Genomic DNA, 23708 nt, shown 5'->3' with positions numbered 1-23708 from the left:
GCTACATCCTGTCGCCAGATCTTCACCCGAGCTGCGAGGTGTGCCTTGGCCCTGTTCCTGGGTCTGGCAACCAGTCAGGTAAGGTAAGGATACCACCAGCAGTGACACCCAGGCATCACGGAAGGGGATCTCATTGGCGGGCAAGAGTCTGCTGACTTGGATCTAAAGCAGAACCTATGGCTGCACGATTATGGCCAAAATGATAATCACGATTATTTTGATCAAAATTTTGATCACAATTATTTGTATTTTTTTTTCATATTTTATTTACATTTTCAAATTGAACAGATAAACAAACAAACAGGGCTCAGATATAACTATTGCCAGTTTTTTACAGTCATATTCAATACAGCAGTAGGAGGAAAGGTTGTTAATACAGAAACACGATTAGTTACTGTAGTTTAGCTTTTTCAAAATGAGTTAAAAACGTGTTCCAGGAATGGAAAAATGTGTCCATTTGACCAGTGCGGAGTTTCTCCATTTGTATTATGGATAGCATTTCAATGACCCATACCTGAAAGGAAGGAAGAGTGGGAGACTTCCATTCCTTCAATATCAGTCTCTTGGCAACTATCATTCCCAGTTCCAATGGTTGCCGCATTATAGTTGGAATTGTCTTTGTTATTTGTGAGCAGCCAAAAATAGCAAGTCCAGCCTCGGGTTGAAGGGGCCGCTGATACGCTTTGGAGTACCAATCAAATATTCTAGACCAAAAACTTGCCAGTGAAGAGCAGGCCCAAAACGCATGGGACAGTGTACCCTCTGACACATTACATCTATCACACACTGGGGAAACCAATGGATATATTCTGTGCAATCTGACTTTGGAATAATGTAAGCGATGTACAATCTTAAATTGAATTAGTTGGTGTCTGCTGTTTAAAGAGCAGGAATGAATATTAGACAGACATGCGTTCCACATGGATTCAGATAGTTCCACACCTAACTCTTCTTTCCAAGTATCCATAGTTTTCACAGTGTGCGCAACAATGCAGTCATCAAATAGGCGTACAATTCTCGAAATAAGACGCTTGGAGAAAGGAGGGCTCTTGCAAATATCATAAATTTAATAGGGGTAGATTTTGAAAGTCTTCAATTTTTGATTGAGCATAATGCCTAACCTGCAAATACCGAAAGAAATGGGAATTGGGAAGATTCTATTTTCCTTTCAGTTGGCTGAATGATGCAAATTTACCGTCAATGTACAGATTATTGACTGAAACCAAGCCCCTCCCTTTCCAGTCGTGGTATAGCATGTCATGCCAAGGAGGCATAAAACAATGGTTAAAACATATTGGTGTTTGTACCGACGTGCCCGGTAACTTTAGAAAACATCTGACCTGGTTCAAAATTCTTACTGATTGTTTTACCACAAAACACAAATTCTTATGGGACCCCGGCTTTTCAAACTTGGAAAATAACATAGCTGGCAGTGAAGAATTGTTCACAGAGTTGGCCTCCATCTTAAGCCACAAAGGGGTTGTAAGTGTCTGATTATCCAAGGATCCCTGTTGCTAGAAAATAATGCCCTAACATTGGCAGCCCAATAGTAGTGCTTAAATACAGGTAGGTCCAGCCCTCCCTCTGATCTAAATTTCTGTAAGTGTGCCTTTGAAATTCTGGCGTTCTTGCCATTCCAAATATAGGACAGTATAATTTAGTCCAGGGCCAGCTCAAGGCTGCGGTGAGCTGAAAGGGGGGGATTTTGACATAAATATGGAAATTTAGGAAGGGAGATCGTTTTAATTGAGTTTATGCATCCAATCATTGATAAGGGAAGAAATTTCCAACATTCAATGTGTTGTTTTAATTTTGAAACAAACTCTGCAAAATTTAATTTGAATATTAGTTTGGGATCCTTAGGTATAGTCAGACCAAGGTAGGTGAAATGATCATTAACTATTTTGAACGGAATACTTTGTAAAAAACCTGATGAATAAGTACTGGAAAGAGGCACAAACTCACTCTTTGACCAGTTGATCGTGTATCCCGATATTTTACCAAAAGACTCAAACAGCTCAAGAAGAGGGGGAACTGATTTCTCAGCATTGCATAAATACAATATGACGTCATCAGCGTATAAACTGATAAGCGTTTCCACACCTCCAATCTGAAGTCCCTACACTTGTGGGTGTTCTCTTATTGTTATAGCAAGGGGCTCCAGTGCAATAGCGAAGAGCGCCGGAGACAATGGACAACCCTGCTGAACCGAGCTGTTGTGGTTCTGCTGCCTTTTGTGTTCCATTCCCCCCTTTCCCCAGTGTGTCTGTGTTGTGTCATGTGTCCACCACATGAGGGCGTCCTAGAGGGAACGGTCTGCCAGCACAGCTGCACCACATCACCATTATCCGTCTACCTGCACAGCTGCTTCTCGTCATCATCACCACCACCACAGTATTTATACCCGGGCTGACCACCTCTTCAGCGCCAGTTCGTTACATACTCCCAAGTAGTAACTAGGCCAGTCACTTAGTATCGTTGCTCTACTAAACTTTGCTACTGACTAACTTTGTTTTTTGTTGCGTCACAGATACTGTGTTCCGTCACCACTCTGTGCAGCTTCCCCGGACTGGATTACCACTTACACCTTCACCATCTCCTGTTCCTTGGTTTTTGCGTGTTTTTGTGGATTAAACCTTTTTGTTACCTTTTCCTGTTGTCCTGTGTTGTTCTGTGTTCGGGTCCGACTGAACCCTTAACAGAACGAACTGGCCAAATGGACCCCGCGGAAACACCACAGGATACCAGCGGTGAGGGTGCCCAGCGAGCTCTTCACTCCCAGGGAATCCTACTCGGACAACATGACCAGCTTCTCCGCACGTTGTTGGAAAACAACCAGCTGCTCATCGCCCAAGTCACCAAGCTAACTGAGAAGGTAGATAAACTGTCTGTCACTACCTCTCCCTCTCAGCCTGTCTCTCCACCTGCCCCCCCTGTCATGGCTGCTGCTCAACTTCACCGCGAGCCTCCCATCTGCTTGCCTGAACCTTTTACGGGGGAATTGGACAAATGCCGGGGGTTTCTACTGCAGTGTGGACTCATCTTTCGCCAACGCCCGCTGTCCTTTGCGTCAGACGCGTCCAAGGTACATTACGTCATAGGATTACTCAGGGGCAGGGCACTTGCTTGGGCAGAAGCAGTGTGTACTAGCCGTCTCATTACTGAGATTTCTTTTAATGACTTTGCTGCAGATTTTTCTACTGTTTTTGACCACCCAGACTATATTGGTGTGCAGCTAAGCGCCTGCTTAGCCTCCGTCAAGGAGCAGACAGCGTGGCAGACTACTCTGTGGGATTCCGGACGCTGGCTACTGATTCCGGCTGGAACGAGGAGGCGCTACGTGGGTTTTTTGTAAATGGATTATGTGAAACAGTTAAGGATGAACTAGCACTCCGGGATGAGCCCGACTCCCTTAATGATCTTGTTTCCTTAGCCATTAACCTCGACAACAGGTGGCGAGAGAGAAGGCGCGAGAGAGGAAGCCGGCCGGATCCCGTCAGACGGACTACTGCTCCGACCAGGCCGCGCCGACCGTCCTCCCCTACGTTTCCAACTACCTCGCCGGTCCACGCATCCGGAGACTCCGCAGTGGAGGCCATGCAGCTGGGTCACACCCGTCTCTCTCCTGCTGAGAGACGCCATCGCATACAGGCAGGTGAGTGCCTGTATTGTGGTGATCCCACTCACTGTGTGGCTACATGTACTATCCGGCCAAAAGACAAGGCTCGTCAGTGAATGTGGGGGTACTGACGAGCCCGGTCCCTATTCCTGAACCCACTACACTCCGTCTCCAGATCCCTGCCACCCTTCAATATGAGGACCTTTCACTGCCCGTCGCGGCTCTTATTGATTCTGGTGCTGAGGACAATTTTATAGACATTAGCCTAGCCGAGAAAGCTGGTTTACCTACTGTGCCCATAAAGACCCCGTTCCGGGTCACCGCCATTGATGGCCACACATTGGCCAATATTGCCCACCGGACTGTGCCCATCACGGTGATCCTATCCGGGAACCACCGTGAGACTATTTGTTTTAGGATTATGTCAGCCTCTACCACCCCGCTTGTTCTCGGATTCCCGTGGCTTAAAGTACACAATCCCATTATCGATTGGCAGCGTCTCACTATCCTTAGTTGGAGTGACCGCTGTCACTCTGTTTGCCTAGGCTCTGCTGTCCCACCGGCCGAACATGACCCTGCCGCGATGGAGACACCCCCGGACCTGTCCTCGGTCCCTCCCGACTACATGGGTCTTCCGGAGGTTTTTAGCAAAGCCAAAGCCTTGGCGCTTCCTCCCCATAGGCCATATGACTGTGCCATTGAGCTGCTCCCTGACGCCCGTATCCCGCTAGCCGCTTGTTTAGTGTATCTCAGCCTGAGCGGGAGGCTATGGAGAGGTATATCAGGGAATCGCTCTCGTCTGGCATTATCCGTCCGTCATCATCCCCGGTGGGGGCGGGGTTCTTCTTTGTGGAGAAGGACAAGTCTCTGCGCCCCTGTATAGACTATCGGGGGCTCAACAACATCACTGTTAAAAACAAATATCCCCTGCCACTGATAAATTCCACTTTTGAGCCACTACAGGGCGCCGTGATATTCACCAAACTGGATTTGAGGAACGCCTATCACCTCGTTCGTGTCAGGGAAGGTGACGAGTGGAAGACCGCCTTCAATACGCCACTGGGGCACTTTGAGTACCTGGTCATGCCGTTTGGACTAACTAATGCTCCAGCTGTCTTCCAGGCACTGGTCAACGATGTTTTGAGGGATTTTCTGAACCGTTTTGTGGTGGTTTACCTGGATGACATTCTTGTTTTCTCCTCCTCTCTCTCCGAGCATGTGTGTCATGTCCAGCAGGTTCTACAACGCCTTCTAGAAAACAAGCTGTACGTAAAGGCCGAGAAATGCTCCTTCCACCAGCAATCTGTCCCGTTCTTGGGGTTCGTGATCGAGAGTGGACAGGTTTCGGCTGACCCTGAGAAGACCAGAGCTGTCGCCAACTGGCCTACGACACGTAAGCAACTTCAGCGCTTTCTGGGTTTTGCTAATTTCTACCGCAGGTTCATACGTGATTTTAGTAGTGTGGCGGTGCCTCTGACTAAGCTCACGTCCCCCAAAATCCCTTTCCACTGGTCTCCTGCTGCTGAGCATGCCATATCCACGTTGAAACATCGGTTTACTTCACCACCTGTGCTCAGACACCCCGACTGCTCACTCCACTTTGTGGTGGAGGTGGACGCTTCTGCGTCTGGGGTGGGGGCCATACTGTCTCAACGCTCCACTTCAGACCAGAAGCTCCATCCTATGCCTTCATGTCGAAGAAACTGTCCGCTGCCAAACAGAATTACGACGTGGGGAACCGGGAGCTGTTGGCGGTTAAGCTGGCACTGGAGGAGTGGCGTCACTGGCTCGAGGGTGCGGAGCTGCCATTCGTAGTGTGGACAGACCACAAAAACCTGGCCTACATCCAATCCACTAAGAGACTGAACTCACGTCAAGCCAGGTGGGCCTTGATTTTTGGACGTTTCAATTTTACGCTCACCTACCACCCAGGTACACGCAACGTTAAACCCGACGCTCTGTCACGTCTGTTTGACCGCACCGAGGACTCTTCCGAGCCGGAGTCGGTGCTGTCATCCTCTCGGGTTGTTGCCGCCGTACGCTGGGAGATTGAGTCGCTGGTAAAGGCCGCCCAAGCTACGGATCCTGGTCCCGGAGACGGCCCCCCCGATCGACTCTTCGTTCCACTGCCCATGCAGTCTCAGGTATTGCATTGGGTACACACTGCACGTTTTGCCTGCCACCCTGGCATACAACGAACTCTCACTCTGCTGAGGCGACACTTCTGGTGGCCGTCGGCTGAAGCCGATGTCAGGGCCTACGTGGCAGCCTGCACTGTCTGTGCTCGGGGAAAGGCCTCCCACCAACAGCCTGCTGGTCTGCTACAGCCGCTCCCGGTCCCCAGCCGTCCCTGGTCGCATGTGGCCTTGGATTTTGTCACGGGCTTGCCCGTTTCTGGAGGTAATGACACTATTCTTGCTGTCGTGGACAGGTTCTCTAAATCTGTCCATTATATTGCATTACCAAAATTACCTACAGCCAGTGAAACGGCTGACCTCGTTGTCCAACATGTTTTCCGTCTCCATGGAATTCCTGTGGACATTGTGTCTGATCGAGGCCCACAATTCATTTCCAGAGTGTGGAAGGAGTTTTGTTCTGCCCTAGGTGCGACCGTCAGCCTCTCTTCTGGATTCCATCCACAATCCAACGGTCAAACTGAGAGGGCCAACCAAGACCTGGAAACCGCTCTCCGCTGTTAAGCCGCCCAGGAGCCCACCGCCTGGGCGTCTCTCCTGCCGTGGGTGGAGTACGCGCATAATTCGCTCACCTCCTCGGCCACCGGACTCTCCCCCTTTGAGGTGGCTTTGGGGTACCAACCTCCGTTGTTTCCTGCCCAGGAGAGGGAACTGGCTGTGCCGTCCGTGCAGGACCACCTACGTCGCTGTCATCAGGTTTGGGTCATGGCTCGTGAGGCCTTGCTTTGGACCACGGAGCGGTCCAAGGCGGTGGCAGACAGGCACAGGATCCCGGCACCCCAGTTCATGCCAGGCCAGGAGGTGTGGCTGTCATCCGGGAACGTGCCGCTGCGCACCGAGTCCCGGAAACTCTCCCCGCGGTACTTGGGTCCGTTCGTGGTCGAGTCCATCATCAACCCCTCGGCCGTCCGGCTGAAGCTGCCCGCTGCCATGAGGATCCACCCAACCTTCCACGTTTCCCAGTTGACGCCGGTGTTGTCCAGTCCCCTTTGTCCTCCTGCTGACCCTCCTCCGCCGGTCAGGCTTATCGACGACCATCCGGCTTACACAGTCCGTCGGCTCCTGGACGTTCGGCAGCGTGGCAGGGGATTTCAGTACCTGGTCGACTGGGAGGGCTACGGGCCCGAGGAACGGTCTTGGATCCCACGGCGGTTCATCCTGGACCCTCAACTGGTGACCGATTTCCATCGGTCTCATCCGGATAAGCCTGGGCTGCCAGGTGGCGTCCCTTGAGGGGGGGGCTCTGTTGTGGTTCTGCTGCCTTTTGTGTTCCATTCCCCCCTTTCCACAGTGTGTCTGTGTTGTGTCGTGTGTCCACCACATGAGGGCGTCCTAGAGGGAACGGTCTGCCAGCACAGCTGCACCACATCACCATTATCCGTCTACCTGCACAGCTGCTTCTCGTCATCATCATCACCACCACCACAGTATTTATACCTGGGCTGACCACCTCTTCAGCGCCAGTTCGTTACATACTCCCAAGTGGTAACTAGGCCAGTCACTTAGTATCGTTGCTCTACTAAACTTTGCAACTGACTAACTTTGTTTTTTGTTCCGTCACAGATACTGTGTTCCGTCACCACTCTGTGCAGCTTCCCCGGACTGGATTACCACTTACACCTTCACCATCTCCTGTTCCTTGGTTTTTGTGGATTAAACCTTTTTGTTACCTTTTCCTGTTGTCCTGTGTTGTTCTGTGTTGGGGTCCGACTGAACCCTTAACACGAGCGTTGCAAAAAAAAAAGGGGGTTGAGTGATCTCCATTCGTCAGAACAGAGCAGCACGGTTTTGCATATATCAGTTTCACCCAAGAGATACAATTTTCCCCAAAACCAAACCTGCGTAGTGACTCAAACAAATAAGGCCACTCAACCTGATCAAAAGCTTTTTGTGCGTCAAGGGACAGAATAGATGCTCCACTGGTACCACTAAAATCAGAGTAAATAGTAAATAGCTGGTTTCTATAATCCATCATGTTAATCTTTACGGCAGTCCCCTTTCCAGCGCTGGTGTGTGGAGAAAGGCTTGGACGCCACCTTGTGTCCTCTGCCTCTTGGTTGTGCTTTCTCTAGCACCTTTATGGGATTTAATCCCAGGGCTGCGGGCTCGGGAGGTTCCCCTTTTGAGCCTTTGGAACAAATCTCCCTCAAAATGTTGTTCTCGACGTCGTCTAGGAGAGTGAGTCACTTATGCACACTGTCGATCTCACCGTCCTGCGTTTCTCTTAGAGACAATGGGAGCACAGCTACTTTATCGTCAAATCCTTAATTCATGCCAAAAGGCAGAACAAACTGTTTTTGGCCGAAAATGTCTTACTTTGAAGGTTTTCTTCCTTCCCCCTCATAACAGTGAAGCAGAAAAAGCGTCTCACCAAGTCTGCCAATGCTCGCGTTTTCTCAGTATATTTTACCTATGGCATGAATAAGGCGGATGTATATAAGACTCATGCGGCTCTTTTGAAACAGGTGATGTCTCACTGTCTGAGGTTACCACCCACGTTTTTAGTGTGAAGTGAGTGGCATCAGGGCACACTCTACGTGAGGGTTATCAGCAACCACGGCCCTCCTCAGAGGTATGACTGTAGGTGACCTCTGAGCAATGGCGTGTTTGGCTTCTCCATGCTTTTTTTCATCTGCTTTCATTGCAAAATGTGTCCCCTGAGTCACCCGGTCTTATCCACACTTAACTTTGCATGAATTAATGATGATCTTAATTATGGAGCATCTTCAGGAAGAAAGAAATCTTCACGACTGTGAATGCGCAAACCCAATAGCAACCGCTCTAAGAGGGCTATGCCTATACTCACAGAATCTGGAGTTACAATACGTAACTATCATTGCTATGTGTGTATCAATACATTTTAAGAGATAATCATTTGTAATTGTTACATTAAGAAAATTAAATCCCTCACTTAATCCTTCCTGCAATCAGGGTTTTAAATTAAAGGGGGGATAGAATGTAAAACCGATTTTACCTTGTTATATGTGAATAACTACGGTTTGGTGGGTAAATGGGACAGACATAGAAGCTCAAAATCCCATTGACATGCCTTTCCTCTGAAAATCTCACATTTTGAAACTGCCGCTGAAAACGGGCGAATCTCAACAAAGCTAAAAGATGACGTCAAGATCTCAGAACCTGTAGCTTTGTCACGCCCATGGTTGTATTAAGAGAACGGTCAAGCCCCGAGATTTACATACAGGCTACTGACCCGAGACCAGTTCAGAATGAATCTCGGTCAAGTGGATTTGAGACTGAGAACACTGCTCTGTGTACTTTGACAAGGTTTTACAAAGAAGAAAGTATGGAATATTTTCCAGGATATTGACAAGGTGTTGAAAACATTCTTTAGAAATGTTGGCCCATAATGATAATATAGCATCTTGCAGTTGATGGAGATTTGTGGGATGCACATCCAGGGCACGAAGCTCCTGTTCCACCACATCCCAAAGATGCTCTATTGGGTTGAGATCTGGTGACTGTGGGGGCCATTTTAGTACAGTGAACTCATTGTCATGTTCAAGAAACCAATTTGAAATGATTTGAGCTTTGTGACATGGTGCATTATCCTGCTGGATGTAGCCATCAAAGGATGGGTACATGGTGGCCATAAAGGGATGGACATGGTCAGAAACAATGCTCAGGTAGGCCAGGGCATTTAAACGATGCCCAATTGGCACTAAGAGGCCTAAAGTGTGCCAAGAAAACATCCCCCACACAATTACACCACCACCACCAGCCTGCACAGGGGTAACAAGCATGATGGATCCATGTTCTCATTCTGTTTACGCCAAATTCTGACTGCACCATCTGAATGTCTCAACAGAATCGAGACTCATCAGACCAGGCAACAAATTTCCAGTCTTCAACTGTCCAATTTTGGTGAGCTCTTGCAGATTGTAGCCTCTTTTTCCTATTTGTAGTGGAGATGAGTGGTACCCAGTGGGGTCTTCAGCCTCAAGGTTGTGCGTGTTGTGGCTTCACAAATGCTTTTCTGCATACCTCGGTTGTAACGAGTGGTTATTTCAGTCAAAGTTGCTCTTCTATCAGCTTGAATCAGTCGGCCCATTCTCCTCTGACTTCTAGCATCAACAAGGCATTTTTGCCCACAGGACTGCCGCGTACTGGATGTTTTTCCCTTTTCACACCATTCTTTGTAAACCCTAGAAATGGTTGTGCGTGAAAATCACAGTAACTGAGCAGATTGTGAAATACTCAGACCGGCCCGTCTGGCACCAACAACCATGCCACGCTCAAAATTGCTTAAATCACCTTTCTTTACCATTCTGACATTCAGTTTGGAGTTCAGGAGATTGTCTTGACCAGGACCACACCCCTAAATGCATTGAAGCAACTGCCATGTAATTGGTTGATTAGATAATTGCATTAATGAGAAATTGAACAGGTGTTCCTAATAATCCTTTAGGTGAGTGTATATACAGTGGCTTCATTTACACAAAAATATATTTCAGTGTGGACAGGAAGAAAGGCTTGAAGATAGGAATAAGGACAAATTTTAAACAAGTGTTTGAAAAGTTCACAAGCTCTATAGAAATGTCTAATATTGTGAGACAGTTTTATTTTGTTTATCAGGAATCAGAGTAAATGCCATTTGGTAAAGACACAATCTAAATTTGATGCAATATTTTAATAACTAAACTATTTGGAAATGTATAATTGTTTGAAAGTGCATAATGCATATTGTCTGTCTCACACTGCTACAAGAAACTTTGAGAAGACCTGGCCTACTGTGAACTGTGGCCTGATGTCCTTGATCTTTTTGATGCTCTCCTGACCATCCCTGCAACTACAGCTGACTGTGAAAGAGGGTTCAGTGTTATGAAGCAGGTAAAGAGTGACTGGCGCTCCCGCCTAAAAGGGAAAACCCTGTCTGACCTCCTTAAAACCCATTTGTTCTCACCTGACCTCAAACACTTTGATCCAACCAAAGCCATTGAGATCTGGCATGCTGACAGTTTGCGCTCACGCAGGCATGACTTTGTGCGCAAACATGGAACAAAAGAAACAGAGGGTGGCTCAGATTCTGATGGCACAACCTCTGAAGAAGACAAGCTCTAAAGACATAAGATTCAAATGATAGATAGATAGATAGATAGATAGATAGATAGATAGATAGATGATAGATAGATAGATAGATAAGATAGTAGATCCTAAACTTGTGATGAAATGTTTGCACTTTCTGTGTATATTTCGTTGTATGTATTGTACTTTACAGTATGTATTTTTCATGCCAACAATGTTAATAAAATGAACAAATGCATTCAGTGGCACTCATAATTTCTCTCATTTTCCCCGGACAAAAATTGGCTAGTGGTAGTTCTGATTGACTGGTAACTTTAGAAAGTCACCAGTTAATTTAAAACCCTGCGTGCAATACGTAAATATCTAGTAGCCAAGTAGTGTATTCCAATTTAAATTGTAACTACCACTATCTTAAAGATATACTGAATATTCTTCAGTTAAAATTTAATAAAAAAGACTATTTCAACTTAACTTGTTTCTATAATTGTGAGAATTTAAACACAGCCTACCTTTAAAAAAGAAAAAGTTGTTCTTATAGTAGGACTTGTTATATTGTAATGCAACACATTCTCCTTTATTTTCCATAACATTTCAAATGTAGGAAATTAGGTCACTTTCTTAAGGTCAAATATCAATTAAACTTGATCTGTCCACTTCGTCACAATCCTCTTGTAATCTTGTTTTGCCAATTTGTCAATAAACTGAGGGAGGTATAAAACAGACAACTGGACAATGTAAGCTTTGGGAGGCGGCTTACACCACTAGTGACTACTGTGTGACTGTGTACACTATTGCTACTATCCTTCAGTTTTAGCCTGAGCAAAGAAGGTAACTGAAAATGGCTTGGGAAGGAGGATTCCAGCCAAATGGCACAGAAGGCAAGAACTTCTACATCCCTATGTCCAATAAAACTGGGGTTGTTAGAAATCCTTTTGAATACGAACAGTATTATATGGCAGATCCCATCATCTTCAAGCTTCAGGCTTTATACATGTTCTTCTTGTTTTGCACTGGAATGCCCATAAACGGTCTGACATTGTATGTAACGGCTACGAACAAGAAGCTCCGGCAACCTCTCAACTACATCCTGGTCAACCTTGCTGTGGCTGGACTGATCATGTGCATTTTTGGATTCACTATCACCATCACATCTGCTCTCAACGGTTACTTCATTCTCGGAGCCTTTTTCTGCGCTCTTGAGGGATTCATGGCCACACTTGGAGGTAAGAATGGCGTATCAGGAGAATCCTTCTTCGGTTTGTCTTCAATGTGTTTGAAAAAATAATTGCATTATATGAATTAATCTATACCTTTTTTCTGCAGGTGAAGTTTCTCTATGGTCCCTTGTAGTCCTGGCTGTTGAGAGATATGTTGTCGTCTGCAAACCCATGGGAAGCTTCAAGTTCAGTGGAACTCATGCAGGAGCTGGAGTGCTTTTCACCTGGATCATGGCTAGTGCATGTGCTGGACCCCCACTGTTAGGCTGGTCCAGGTAATGTACACATTCTTTTTCTTTTACCTTAGATTATAAGTTAATATGACTTTGTATTTTAAACTGGTATGCAAAAATGTCTATTTCTCCATCCATCCATCCATCTTCATCCGCTTATCCGGTATCGGGTCGCGGGGGCAGCAGCTCCAGCAGGGGACCCCAAACTTCCCTTTCCCGAGCAACATCAACTGAGGGTTTCCGAGGCATTCCCAGGCCAGGTGGGGAGATTACATCTCCCCACCAGGTCCTGGGTCTTCCCCCGGGCCTCCTCCCAGCTGGACGTGCCTGGAACACCTCCCTTTAGAGGCGCCCAAGAGGCATCCTTACCAGATGCCCAAGCCACCTCAACTGGCTCCTTTCGACGCAAAGGAGCAGCGGTTCTAGTCTGAGCTCCTCTCGTTTGACTGAGCTTCTCACCCTGTCTCTAAGGGAGATGCCAGCCACCTTCCTGAGGAAACCCATATCGGCCGCTTGTACCCTGGATCTCGTTCTTTTGGTCATGACACATGACTATAGGTGAGGGTAGGAACAAACACTGACCGGTAGATCGAGAGCTTTGCCTCCTGGCTCAGCTCCCTTTTTGCCATAACGGTGCGATAAATGGAATGTAATACCGCACCCGCTGCTCTGATTCTCCAACCAATCTCACGCTCCATGGTCCCCTCACTCGCAAACAAGACCCCAAGGTATTTAAACTCCTTCACTTGGGGTAAGGACTCACTCCCTACCTGAAGAAAGCATTCCATCGGTTTCCTGCTGAGAACCATGGCCTCAGATTTAAAGGTGCTAATCCTCATCCCAGCCGCTTCACACTGGGCTGCGAACCGATCCAGTGAGTGCTGAAGGTCACAGACTGATGATGCCATCAGGACCACATCATCTGCAAAAAGTAGCGATGAGATCATGTGCCCACCAAACTGAAATCCCTCCCCACCCCGACTAAGCCTAATATCCGTCCCAAAAATTTTCAAACGGGTGGTGAGGAAATGTTATTTCAAAACCCTCAAACACACCTTTAGATCTTTTTAAAGCAGAGGTAAAATAGTTTTCAAAAAATTTAAATGTCTCATGATTTGTTCTTCTCAACCCCCCCCCCTTTAAAACCAAACAGGCATTTCCTGGGGGTTTCGGTCCTGTGGACCGAATACACTCTGGCTCCAGGTTCAACAATGAGCCCATGTTATTACTGTTTTTTGGGCCGTTCATTCTTCCCTTCCCGTATCTATTTTTTCAGTTTGGGGGCCTTGTGTGACAGCAACTGTAAGTGGTTTTAAATCTTTTTTTTAAAAAAAAAAATTGTATTTTAACATTCAAGTTAATAAAATAAAAAAGCAACTAGACGATTTGGAAGAAGTATTTAGGTTTTTTAAAACCCTTAGGGGCCCCCCCAAACAGCAGGAATCAAATTCCCCCCGAAGGGAGGGGGAAGTGCACGCAGTGCTCTTTAGGTTTTGGGCTTTTATTTCCCCGGGTCCAATGGCTCTTTCGCTGGTTGGGTTTTCCCCAAAAAAGGGACCCCCCCCCGACAGCACATACCTGCCTTCTTTTCAAAGGGGCTCAGCATGTACAACCCTATTACTATGTGTGTTAACAAAAAGGTTGCACAATACTGGCAGTTTCTAGCATTTGCTTTTTTTAAATTTTTTCAATCAAGAAAAATTTAACGGGTTTCTGAATTCCCCCTTTTTCTTTGCTCTCTTTTTTGTTTTCCCTAAATTCATGCTGGAACTATAGGGAAGGGGGGCGTGTGGGAGGGGACCCAGTCTCGCCAGCCCAAAACAGAAGTGTCCCCTGTGTCCCTTTAAAGGGAAAAGACTACAGGTAAAGCAAAAAAAAAAATCCCTTTTTTAAGGGCAAATTCATTGTATTACAAGTTTTCCCGGAACAAATTTTGAAATAGGGGAAATTTAAACCAAAATTTTTTTTAAAAATTCCTTTAAAAAAATATAATCAAAAATATCAGATATTTGGCAAGAAAAAAAGGGGAATAATACAAAAAAAGAAAAATAACCCCTATCAACATGACCATTTCCCAATTAATTACTTACAATAAAACATTAAAAGTTGTCTGAAATGTTTCGTTAAAATATGCAAATGAGTCATTATCTAATGCTAACTTTTGCTGAATTTAGGAGAAATTTTTAAGGTGCAAATACACAAAGTGTAGTAAAAACACCTTAATCACTATGCCATCCTCAAATCTGTGGACATTTCTTAATGAGAACTTTCCAGATTTTGAAAAAGATCCAGTCATTCTTTTTTTTTTTTTTGCCAAACAGATTTATGGATATGATGAACGGACTCTGGACCGAACACGCTGCGGGATTCAGTCTCAACTAACAACTGTAATGAAATGCATTTGCTGTAGAGGTTATCTTGTACAGCATTTGTGTCTGTATGTGCAAGCGCATATGAGTGAGTGAGTGAGTGAGTGAGTGAGTGAGTGAGTGAGTGAGTGAGTGAGCGATTAAGTAAGCAATTAAGTCATATGCAGGATTTAAATGGCATTCAAAACACGTCAAATATGACACCATTTTCTGCCATGATGAATGTGTAATCACACCGAGTCACTTTTCTTGTAATTAAGTGTTTTACTGGTCTGCCAGTAGCATCATTTTAATGTATTATGAAAGCAAGCAATATGAAAAAGACAAAAAATATGGGATAGACTAGATAATACATGCATGAACAAAAATAAGTGTACTCCTGTGTTTATTTATCAAAATACATGTTGGTTTGATTACCTGTTGTTTAAACAAAAGTAGCCTACACATTCACAGATTTGATATACATATTTTTAAGGTTACTTACCAGCTAGTGTGGTTTTCCCTGTATATCAAGTCAAGTTAGGTCAATTTCTTTAGCACTTAAAAAAAAAAAATGACAAAAAAGTTTGCTTCAGAGTTTAAACACACTTGAAATTACATGTTCTCCTTGCCTAAATGTTTTACCAAAAAAAAGTGATACAGCTTCCATATACTTTGGCCCTCTGGGATGTGCCTGAGGTCATTGGGAAGTTGACACTCTCATTTTTTTGATCCAAGTGTCAGTGTGATTCTAGGCCTAACTGACACAGAGCTAAAGAGGTTAAAATAGAGAATTTCTATTTCCGTCCAAGTAAAGCATCTGTAAAATGATTGAAAAAACACCACTGTAAGCATAGTAGAAGGGATACACAAAACTAGTACCCTACCCACGTCTCAACTTAAAACAGAAAAAAAATCCAGAAGAAAAACACTCAGAAAATGGATATTTTAGGAAGTTATTTCTACAAATGTGCATTTTTCTTATTTCCTTTTCCTACTTGAAATAATTATATACATAAATTTATAGAAATAAGTCATTATAAATAGATGAAATGGTGAAATGCAAAAATTAAGGCCCTATTTTTGCTTTGACACACTGCATCCATCACAGGGTTAAAATTTTCTGCAGTTGGTATCAATCAACATGTCTTGTAGTAAACAGGTAGGCCGGTTTTGTAACATCTATTTTTAACTGGACGGAATAGATGTCAATCTTTCCCATGTTGGTCCTCCCTGAACTCTGCGACATGATTGGCTTCTATTAGGGCCATTTCGGGTTACACTAGACTGATTGGCTGACACGACCTGTCAACCGAATCCACAAACTACAAGATTGTGAGGGGACCAGCTTTTGGATATAATGGCTTGGATATTCTAATTCCTTTGACTGTTGGCGATGTAGGAAAAAAACGTTTTTGGCAATCTTTCACCGCTGTGAATAAAGACACAAGGAAAAAGATATGGATGCTCACTCCACTTTAGACACTAGCAGCGCAGAACATTTCTGTATTTCTTATCATAACTAGATTATAACTAAGTAATTTTATGCTTTGTGTGTGGGTTTAATTGAATCATGAGACTTTAAGCTTTCAAATGGTGTGCTGCATGACCGTATTCATGAAGATTTAATGCTTGCAATTTATGAGTGGAGAAAACATTTTTTCTTAATTGGAGAAACGGTCCCGTCAGCGGGACAGTGTTGCTGAAGAGTTGGTAATTGAAAAAAAAAGTTACCTTTTGATGAAAAACAAAATAACAGAGAAGGAATCCTTTTTTTTCTCTGTGACTGTATTTGCTTTTGAATTAAATTTAGAAATGTAAAACATTTCATTCATAGCTTGTCATTTGCAATTGGAAGGAAGAGGTCCATATTGTTAATACAGTACTTACACCCTGTTGCATCAGTCCAGAAATGGTTGGGTGATCGATCAGTTTTTGATTGCGATGGCCGGCGATGTTAAGTCATGGTAGTGTGTTGAAATCATAGTTATATATTATATATATATATATATATATATATATATATTATATATATATATATATATATATAATATATATATATATATACATTTTATGGAAATTGGCCACTGGGGGCGCTACAATTACAAAAAGTGTATATGTCTTGAACGGCTCATCCGATTTTACAAAATTTGGAGGGTACCATCTAGGGCCACTCCTGAGGTCAGAGTTTCAATTCACAAATGAATGCAGAGCGATTTGTATCTGCAAATGCGTATCTGTGTCTTTATGTCTAATTTGTAAATTGTATTTCATCATTTGTAAATGAACTTAGTAGTTTTAAATGTAAATATACAGTAAATGGTCATGAAAATAAAGAAACCACATTGAATGAGAAGGTGGTTCCAAACTTTTGGCCTGTACTGTATGTGTAAATCTCAAATTTGTCTGCTGGTCTGCAGTCAGGGGTACATGGCACAGCTCACTCATACCTTACATGCACTGACTTGCGTGGCTTTGCATTGCCATCTACTGGTCAGCAGAGATTTTACGCTCATCCTGTTAAGAAATGGGTATCGGTTCCAAATCAAAGAAATACTACTATTACTCCAGTAACACATTTAAGTACAGTTTTGAAGTAGGCCTACATTCCTTGAGTATTTTCCATTAATTATTATTTCACATTACTCAACTACATTTATCTCACAACTTTTGTCACTATTTGATTTGCAGGTTCAAATTTCACATGAAAAAAACATGGTCAACACATACAATACAGAGGTTTAAGACAAAAAACTATCAAACTACCAAATATATTAAGTATTTAAAATGAACTAATAACCCAACCTCTCCTCCAATTGCACACTGAGCACCGGCTCCCCAAAGGACTGTGTGCTGAGCCCCCTTCTGTACTGTCTCTACACCCACGACTGCAGTCCGGCCCACAAAAACAACCTCATTGTTAAGTTTCCTGACATCACCACAGTGGTCGGACTCATTGTTAGGTTGAAAGACTTTAGATGAAAAAATTACACACGGACACAGACTTGCTTTTTTGTGACTTTTCAAAGGGGAATAAAACTGAAAAGCATTCAGCAGTCTTCCGCCCTCTCATCCCTTGCTCGGCCGTTTTATTAAGTGGGTGTGCACAGAAAATTGATTTACAAAATGGGTGTAGTATATGGTTGTTTAACATAAATATGGGCTAAAACATCATTGTTTTACATAAAAGTGGGTTAGTACATCATATTATCTGCTATACTATTGGTTAAAAAGCAACTGGGTGTATTAAGCAAGTTTAAGGTTAACACAGTTCACTGAAGTTTTGATAAAGAAACAATAGCTCCTTCACACAGTCACAGCTACAAATTAATCTTATCTTACCCTGCTAGCCAGACGAGGAGTGTCCGGCTCTCCTCGGTTTCAATGTTCTTCTTCATTTCTCAAGGTGTCAAAATATTCACATGATAACTTTTAAACAACAATATTTGTCCAGTTTTCATACAATATAACTTGTTCAGTCTCCACACTCATCTCAAAGGGAGTCAAGACAGCCTACAGAGAGGAGGTCCGGAACTTGGCAGCCTGGTGTTCAGACCACAACCTGGCTCTGAACAGCATGAAAACCAAGGAGATCATTGACAACTTCAGGAAGAACAGCACCGACCTAGCCCCCCTGCCCATCAACGGCAAGTGTGTTGAGAGGGTCCACACCTTTCTAACCCATCTTGAACCAATGTAATTCTCATTGTTGAGTAAAGCACCAGCATCTCAACCATGTTCTTTAAACAAGTCCATGCTTGTACATGTTTTTTGAATCTGTAAGGCTTGAGAGAAACACATGTAGCCCTCCAACCTCACCCCCGCCCCAAGATCAGCCACAGATATTTTAATAATTTCAATTCGATGCCTTGGAGGTCAATGCCCTTAGAGAGACCTTGAGTTGAGAGAACTGATTACTGATGGATTATTACAGATTATCTCTAGCTAAAATGCATGGTTTGGCAGATGTGGAAAAAGTACTAAAATATTGTACTCAAGTAAAAGTACTGGAATATAATCAAGTGCAAGAAAAACTACCGAACTGAAAAATTACTCAAGTAAAAGTAATAAGTAGTTCATTTAAAATTTATTTTAAGTAAAATTACTTTGTAACTATTTTGTTTTCAAGAAAAATCTATATAAATGTATACACACACACGTAATAACAACATAACACATGTCACACATGACATTTAAGACCCTTAGAAAGATCTAATGTGCCATTTGTGTTCACACCATCCCATATAATGTTTTCAAACAATCTAAGTACCATACATTGTTAGTTCTGAGGGCCATCCTTCTTTCTTCACAAACATAAACAGCAGTCATAATGCAAATCAAGGCCTGTATTTTAATAATAATAATAACAATAATAATATTATTATTGTTATTATTATTTGATGATTTATGTTGATCCTTGTTTCTCTCTGTATTATGCCTATTGACAAAAATAATTTAAAAAAAAACTATTATTCCAAAATGCCCAGTTTAAATATGTTACCTGCAATTTAACAGATTTTGGCCAACTGGCCACAAGCTCTAAACATTACATTGATTGAGAAACTTTTAAGTTGATATGGCAACTTGTAGCAAATGTAACCCCCCTTTTGCACCTGTCACCTTAAGACAGTGTTAAATATCAATAGAAAAATGTGGTACTGATACTGCAGGTCTAATTGTGGAATTAGACCTGCAGTATCTACCCCAAATAACACACACGACACCAGACTAACAGTTTTAAAGAAGGTAGCCTATATTGAACACAGTAAATCCTAAATCCTTCACAGTTCAGTATCTCAACAAGGTAAGTAAATTAAAGTGTATACCACACTGGTCCAACAGAGGAGCAGCTTCTCTAAGAGGCTCCGACAGCTTCGATGCCGCACGGAACGCTACAGAAAATCATTCATTCCACAAGCAATAACACTCTTTAACATGTCATCTCTGGGTGGTAGATGAGACTTTTGGACACCACACTACTGCACTAATGCAACCTGGTCATTTGGTTTATTTACATTTACATTTTAGCATATTATTTAAGCATTTGCACATTTTTGTTCCCCCATCCTGTACATATTCAAATATTTGTTATTTTTACTTTATTCGTATTATTATTCCATGTATATTGTATGTATGTATATTTATCCTAGTATTTCATTTATATTTATATTTTGTGCTTTGTGACTGTTTTTGCAGCTGTAACACAGGAATTTCCCATTTTTCTTGGGATCAATAAACATCTATCTATCTATATCTATCTATTATAATACTTCAGTACCTATACCATAAACTCAAAGTCGGATTCACAATGCACAGTTCTGTTGAGTACCTTTGATGATTTTTATATTTTGAATCAAAATAAAATCAAATCTCTGGGATCTCAGGAATGAAAAAGGACTTTCCCAAAAGTTCAAATAAAAAATATAAGGTGAGGGAACATATGAGTGCACTCAGAGTCCTACCACCCTCTTCCACAGTGAATGTCCAAGGTGATTAATGCAATGGAAGAGATTCAAAGATATGGACGTGGAAAAAAAAATCTGTTTTAAACACTTGAAATTACATGCTTTTCTCGCCTAAATGTTTTACAAAAACAAAAAAAAGTGATACAGCTCCCATATACTTTGGTCCTCTGGGATGTGCCTGAGGTCATTGGGAAGTTATCACTCTAAATGTTTTGTTTCCAAGTGTCAGTGTGATTCTAGGCCTTACTGACACAGAGCTAAAGAGGTTAGAATAGAGAATTTCTGTTTCCGTTCAAGTAAAGCATCTGTAAAATGATTAAAAAACACTACTATACGCATATTAGATGGGCTACACACAAAACTAGTACCATAGCCACATGTCTCAACTTAATACAGAAAAAATCCAGAAGAAAAACACTCAGAATATGGATATTTTAGGAAGTTATTTCTACAGATATGTCTGTGCGTTTTTTGTATTTCCTTTTCAAAAGTGCAAACAAAAAAGTCAAAAAAGTGCAAAATACAAAACTTCTCAAATACAAAAACACGTCCACATCAATCACACACATACTTGAAATAACTATATAGATACATTTATAGAAATAAGTCATTATAAATAGATGAAATGGTGAAATGCAATAACTAAGGCCCTATTTTTGCTTTCACACACTGCATCCATCACAGGATTAAAATTTTCTGGTCAAGTTTGGTATCAATCAATTTGTCTTCGTATTGGCTAAACAGGTAGGCCGGTTTTGTAACATTTAGTATCTTTCTGTATTTCTTTACTTCATAACAGACTCTAACTAAGTACTATAACTAAGTCATTTTATGCTTTGTGTGGTGACTTAATCAAATCATGAGACTTTAAGCTTTCAAATGGTGTGCTGCATGAGCGTGTTTATGAAGATTTAATGCTTGCAATTTATGAGTGGAGAAAACGTTTTCTCTTAATTGGAGAAAACAGTTCTGTCGGCGGGACAGTGTTGCTAAAGAGTGTGCCGCTCATCACTTGGCCATAAGGAGCAATCCTTCTTGGAGGGGCTTGATGTTGGCTTTGAGGTGACAGGAGATTTGTGGAAATTTATCAGCTTATTCAGCGAGGAGGTCTTTCACCCACTGGTTCCCCACCTCTCCCTTCCGGTGTGCTATCTGAAGGCAACATTTACAGTATTTGGTGACTAATATCATGTGATATAATATAGGCTACTGTGTAATATTACATTACATTGACATGTTACGATGAAACACACAAGGCACATTTTGTTAATTAGAGGTGTTGCTCTGCGTGTTTTTTAATTTTGGAGATCCAGGTTAGCAGCTTCTTGTCATTATGCCAATGAGTTTAAAATTGTAAAACTCAGTTTAGCTAAGTTAAGCTGTTATCTCACTTAATGGCGCCAGGCCAACATACATTTTTTACAACTCGCAACAAAACAAATCTGTTGACAATTTGTTTTTGGGAGGGGTGGGAGTGTACAACTGGACTCCACACTTAACCTTTCATATTCTGTTGTTTACAGGTCCCCTTAGTAATTCAAAGAAAATGGCAGAAAAAGAACGACTGCTTGACCGAAGGACGAAGCTTGTTGTGTACAAACGCAGACAAGAATTTAAGGTGGAGAGGGAAGTGAGGAAGCAAAGACTGAGGGTAAAGAGGAAGGAAGAAAAGGTTTTGAAGATGGAGAATATCTCAGAGTTATGCAACAACCCAGAAAGCCCCAATAGGTTAAATCTTCGCTATGGGCCAATGCCAGATAGGTCACCTAAACTAGGACTTACGTTATTTACCAAATAGAAAGAGATTTGACAAAACTGAAGTAAAGAAAACTAAAGTAAAAAATAGTGAAAGATTCTTTTAAAACATTAGAAACCACCATCAAATGTCCTCCAAACCACCTAAAAACACCCTAGATGTTGGCTTTACTTCAACTTTACAGTCAAAAATGCATTGTAAAAATAACAGTGTCTTAACCTAACGCCACCGGACACAATCTAATTCATCCTAACCTTGCCTAATTTAACCAAGATTAGCCTAACACCTATCCTATGCAAGCCTAATTTTTCTGAGGCTTGTCATATCCCAATGTGTTATGGGGGCAGCTGTTGTCTCCTGTCCTGAGTGTGTCTCTCCCCTTTTCCCCCACTGCGTCTGTGTGTCTGTATGTATGTATTGTTGACTCTGCCTAGAAGTTGGTCAAGGGGCGTGGCTGGTCGATCGACCTCGCTGCACAGCTGCTGGCTATTCCACTTACCAACTCTACAGTATATATTCCTGGGCGAAGCTCACCACCAGCGCCAGATCGTTGCACCTACCAGTGTGGTAACTTGGCTTCCAGTTGAACTTTGTTTGTCTTGAACTTTAGTCTTAGTGTTATATTCCTTATGCTTTTGTTAACGGACCACACACATTAATCAACCTTTCTGTAAATGTGTTAGTGTTTGCCAGTTGGCTAATTTTCAACCATAGTCCTTTGGCCAGAGGATTTTCGACCATGGCAAGGAAAAGCAAAAAAAACATTAATGCAGGTTAAAATATACACATAGTAAGTAAAAAGACATCATAAATACAGCTAGATCAGAAATATAAGCTTTTTTTTCTGTATGCCATGAATAGCTGCAGAAAGCATCAGGACACTAGCAGAGATTACGCATCAACAGTAGCGTGAGTTAATATAAGAAGCCAAGCATCAGGACACGTTCACTCCAACACCAGTCAGCCATGCAAAGCAGTAGCAAGCAGTATTCAAAATTTGGTATGGGAGACCTGTGTAATGTAACGTACCTTTTTAAAAGGTACATATTCTGTAACATGTGTTTGTAGGTAGGGATGTAACTATGCATCCTGAATCGGTTTGAAAAAGAACATAAATGTATAAAGATGAATGACTTGCGATGCAGTTTTTACTTTAGATTTCATTTGATGGACTTGAGATGTCACTACGTCTTGTTAGTTTATTTATATGAATAGATTTCTTTCTATTTATTTAGTTATTTGATGGGGAATTTGTTTTAGAAATCTTATTAACGTTTATTTGTTTATTGTTATTTAAGATACAATACAATTTAAGTGTTAAGTCTGTTGTTTTGTTTGTAGAAATAAAGGAATTTTGTCCGCCGTTCATCCGGGAGAAAATATTTGGAGAAAATTGTATTGAATTGTGAGTTGAGTTACATCCCTACACTGTATCCTGGGTTTTGTTCCTTGATCAGTTGCTGCTTGTTAAATAACTGCACACAAACAATAGACTTGTGGAATATTCTTTATTTCAATCTTCCATGATATGACATATCAAAGAGTACAAATAGCATATATTTAACATTTAACATTTGGTGTCACAGAGTGATATGTTTGTGATAAAAACTGGCTACATTTCAGTAAAAACAACTAAACTTGTCTTAAATACATTCAAGACAACCCCTAATCAGAAATCAGTTCATTTAATTTCCCTTCATGTCCCGACATTCTTATGTAACATATATACATAGCCTAACATTTTTTAATCTGGATGGTATTTAAAATCAACAATCTCAGTAGAAATGCATTCTCATGAGCGGATTTGTACGATATCGTACGAAAACTAATGC

The 23708-nt window shown here is 42.3% G+C and overlaps 1 protein-coding gene and 2 long non-coding RNA genes across 3 annotated transcripts; all 3 read left to right on the top strand.

The window, feature by feature from the left end:
* On the top strand, positions 1-21894 carry LOC116688205 (uncharacterized). The gene is made up of 4 exons (XR_004331732.1): positions 1-10; positions 6562-6564; positions 16618-16622; positions 21644-21894. It is a non-coding gene; the product is annotated as an uncharacterized LOC116688205 (long non-coding RNA).
* Positions 11584-12447, top strand: LOC116688203 (green-sensitive opsin-2). Its single transcript, XM_032514053.1, has 2 exons — positions 11584-12080; positions 12181-12447. The coding sequence occupies exons 1-2, from the start codon at positions 11696-11698 to the stop codon at positions 12351-12353; spliced, it is 558 nt and encodes a 185-aa protein (XP_032369944.1). The 5' UTR covers positions 11584-11695; the 3' UTR covers positions 12354-12447.
* On the top strand, positions 14603-15000 carry LOC116688204 (uncharacterized). The gene is made up of 2 exons (XR_004331731.1): positions 14603-14800; positions 14834-15000. It is a non-coding gene; the product is annotated as an uncharacterized LOC116688204 (long non-coding RNA).
* Positions 21895-23708: the final 1814 nt, after the last annotated feature.

Source organism: Etheostoma spectabile, chromosome 4 (genome assembly GCF_008692095.1).
Source record: "Etheostoma spectabile isolate EspeVRDwgs_2016 chromosome 4, UIUC_Espe_1.0, whole genome shotgun sequence".
In the NCBI taxonomy this organism is placed as follows: domain Eukaryota; kingdom Metazoa; phylum Chordata; class Actinopteri; order Perciformes; family Percidae; genus Etheostoma; species Etheostoma spectabile.
This window is presented reverse-complemented; position numbering and strand designations above follow the sequence as displayed.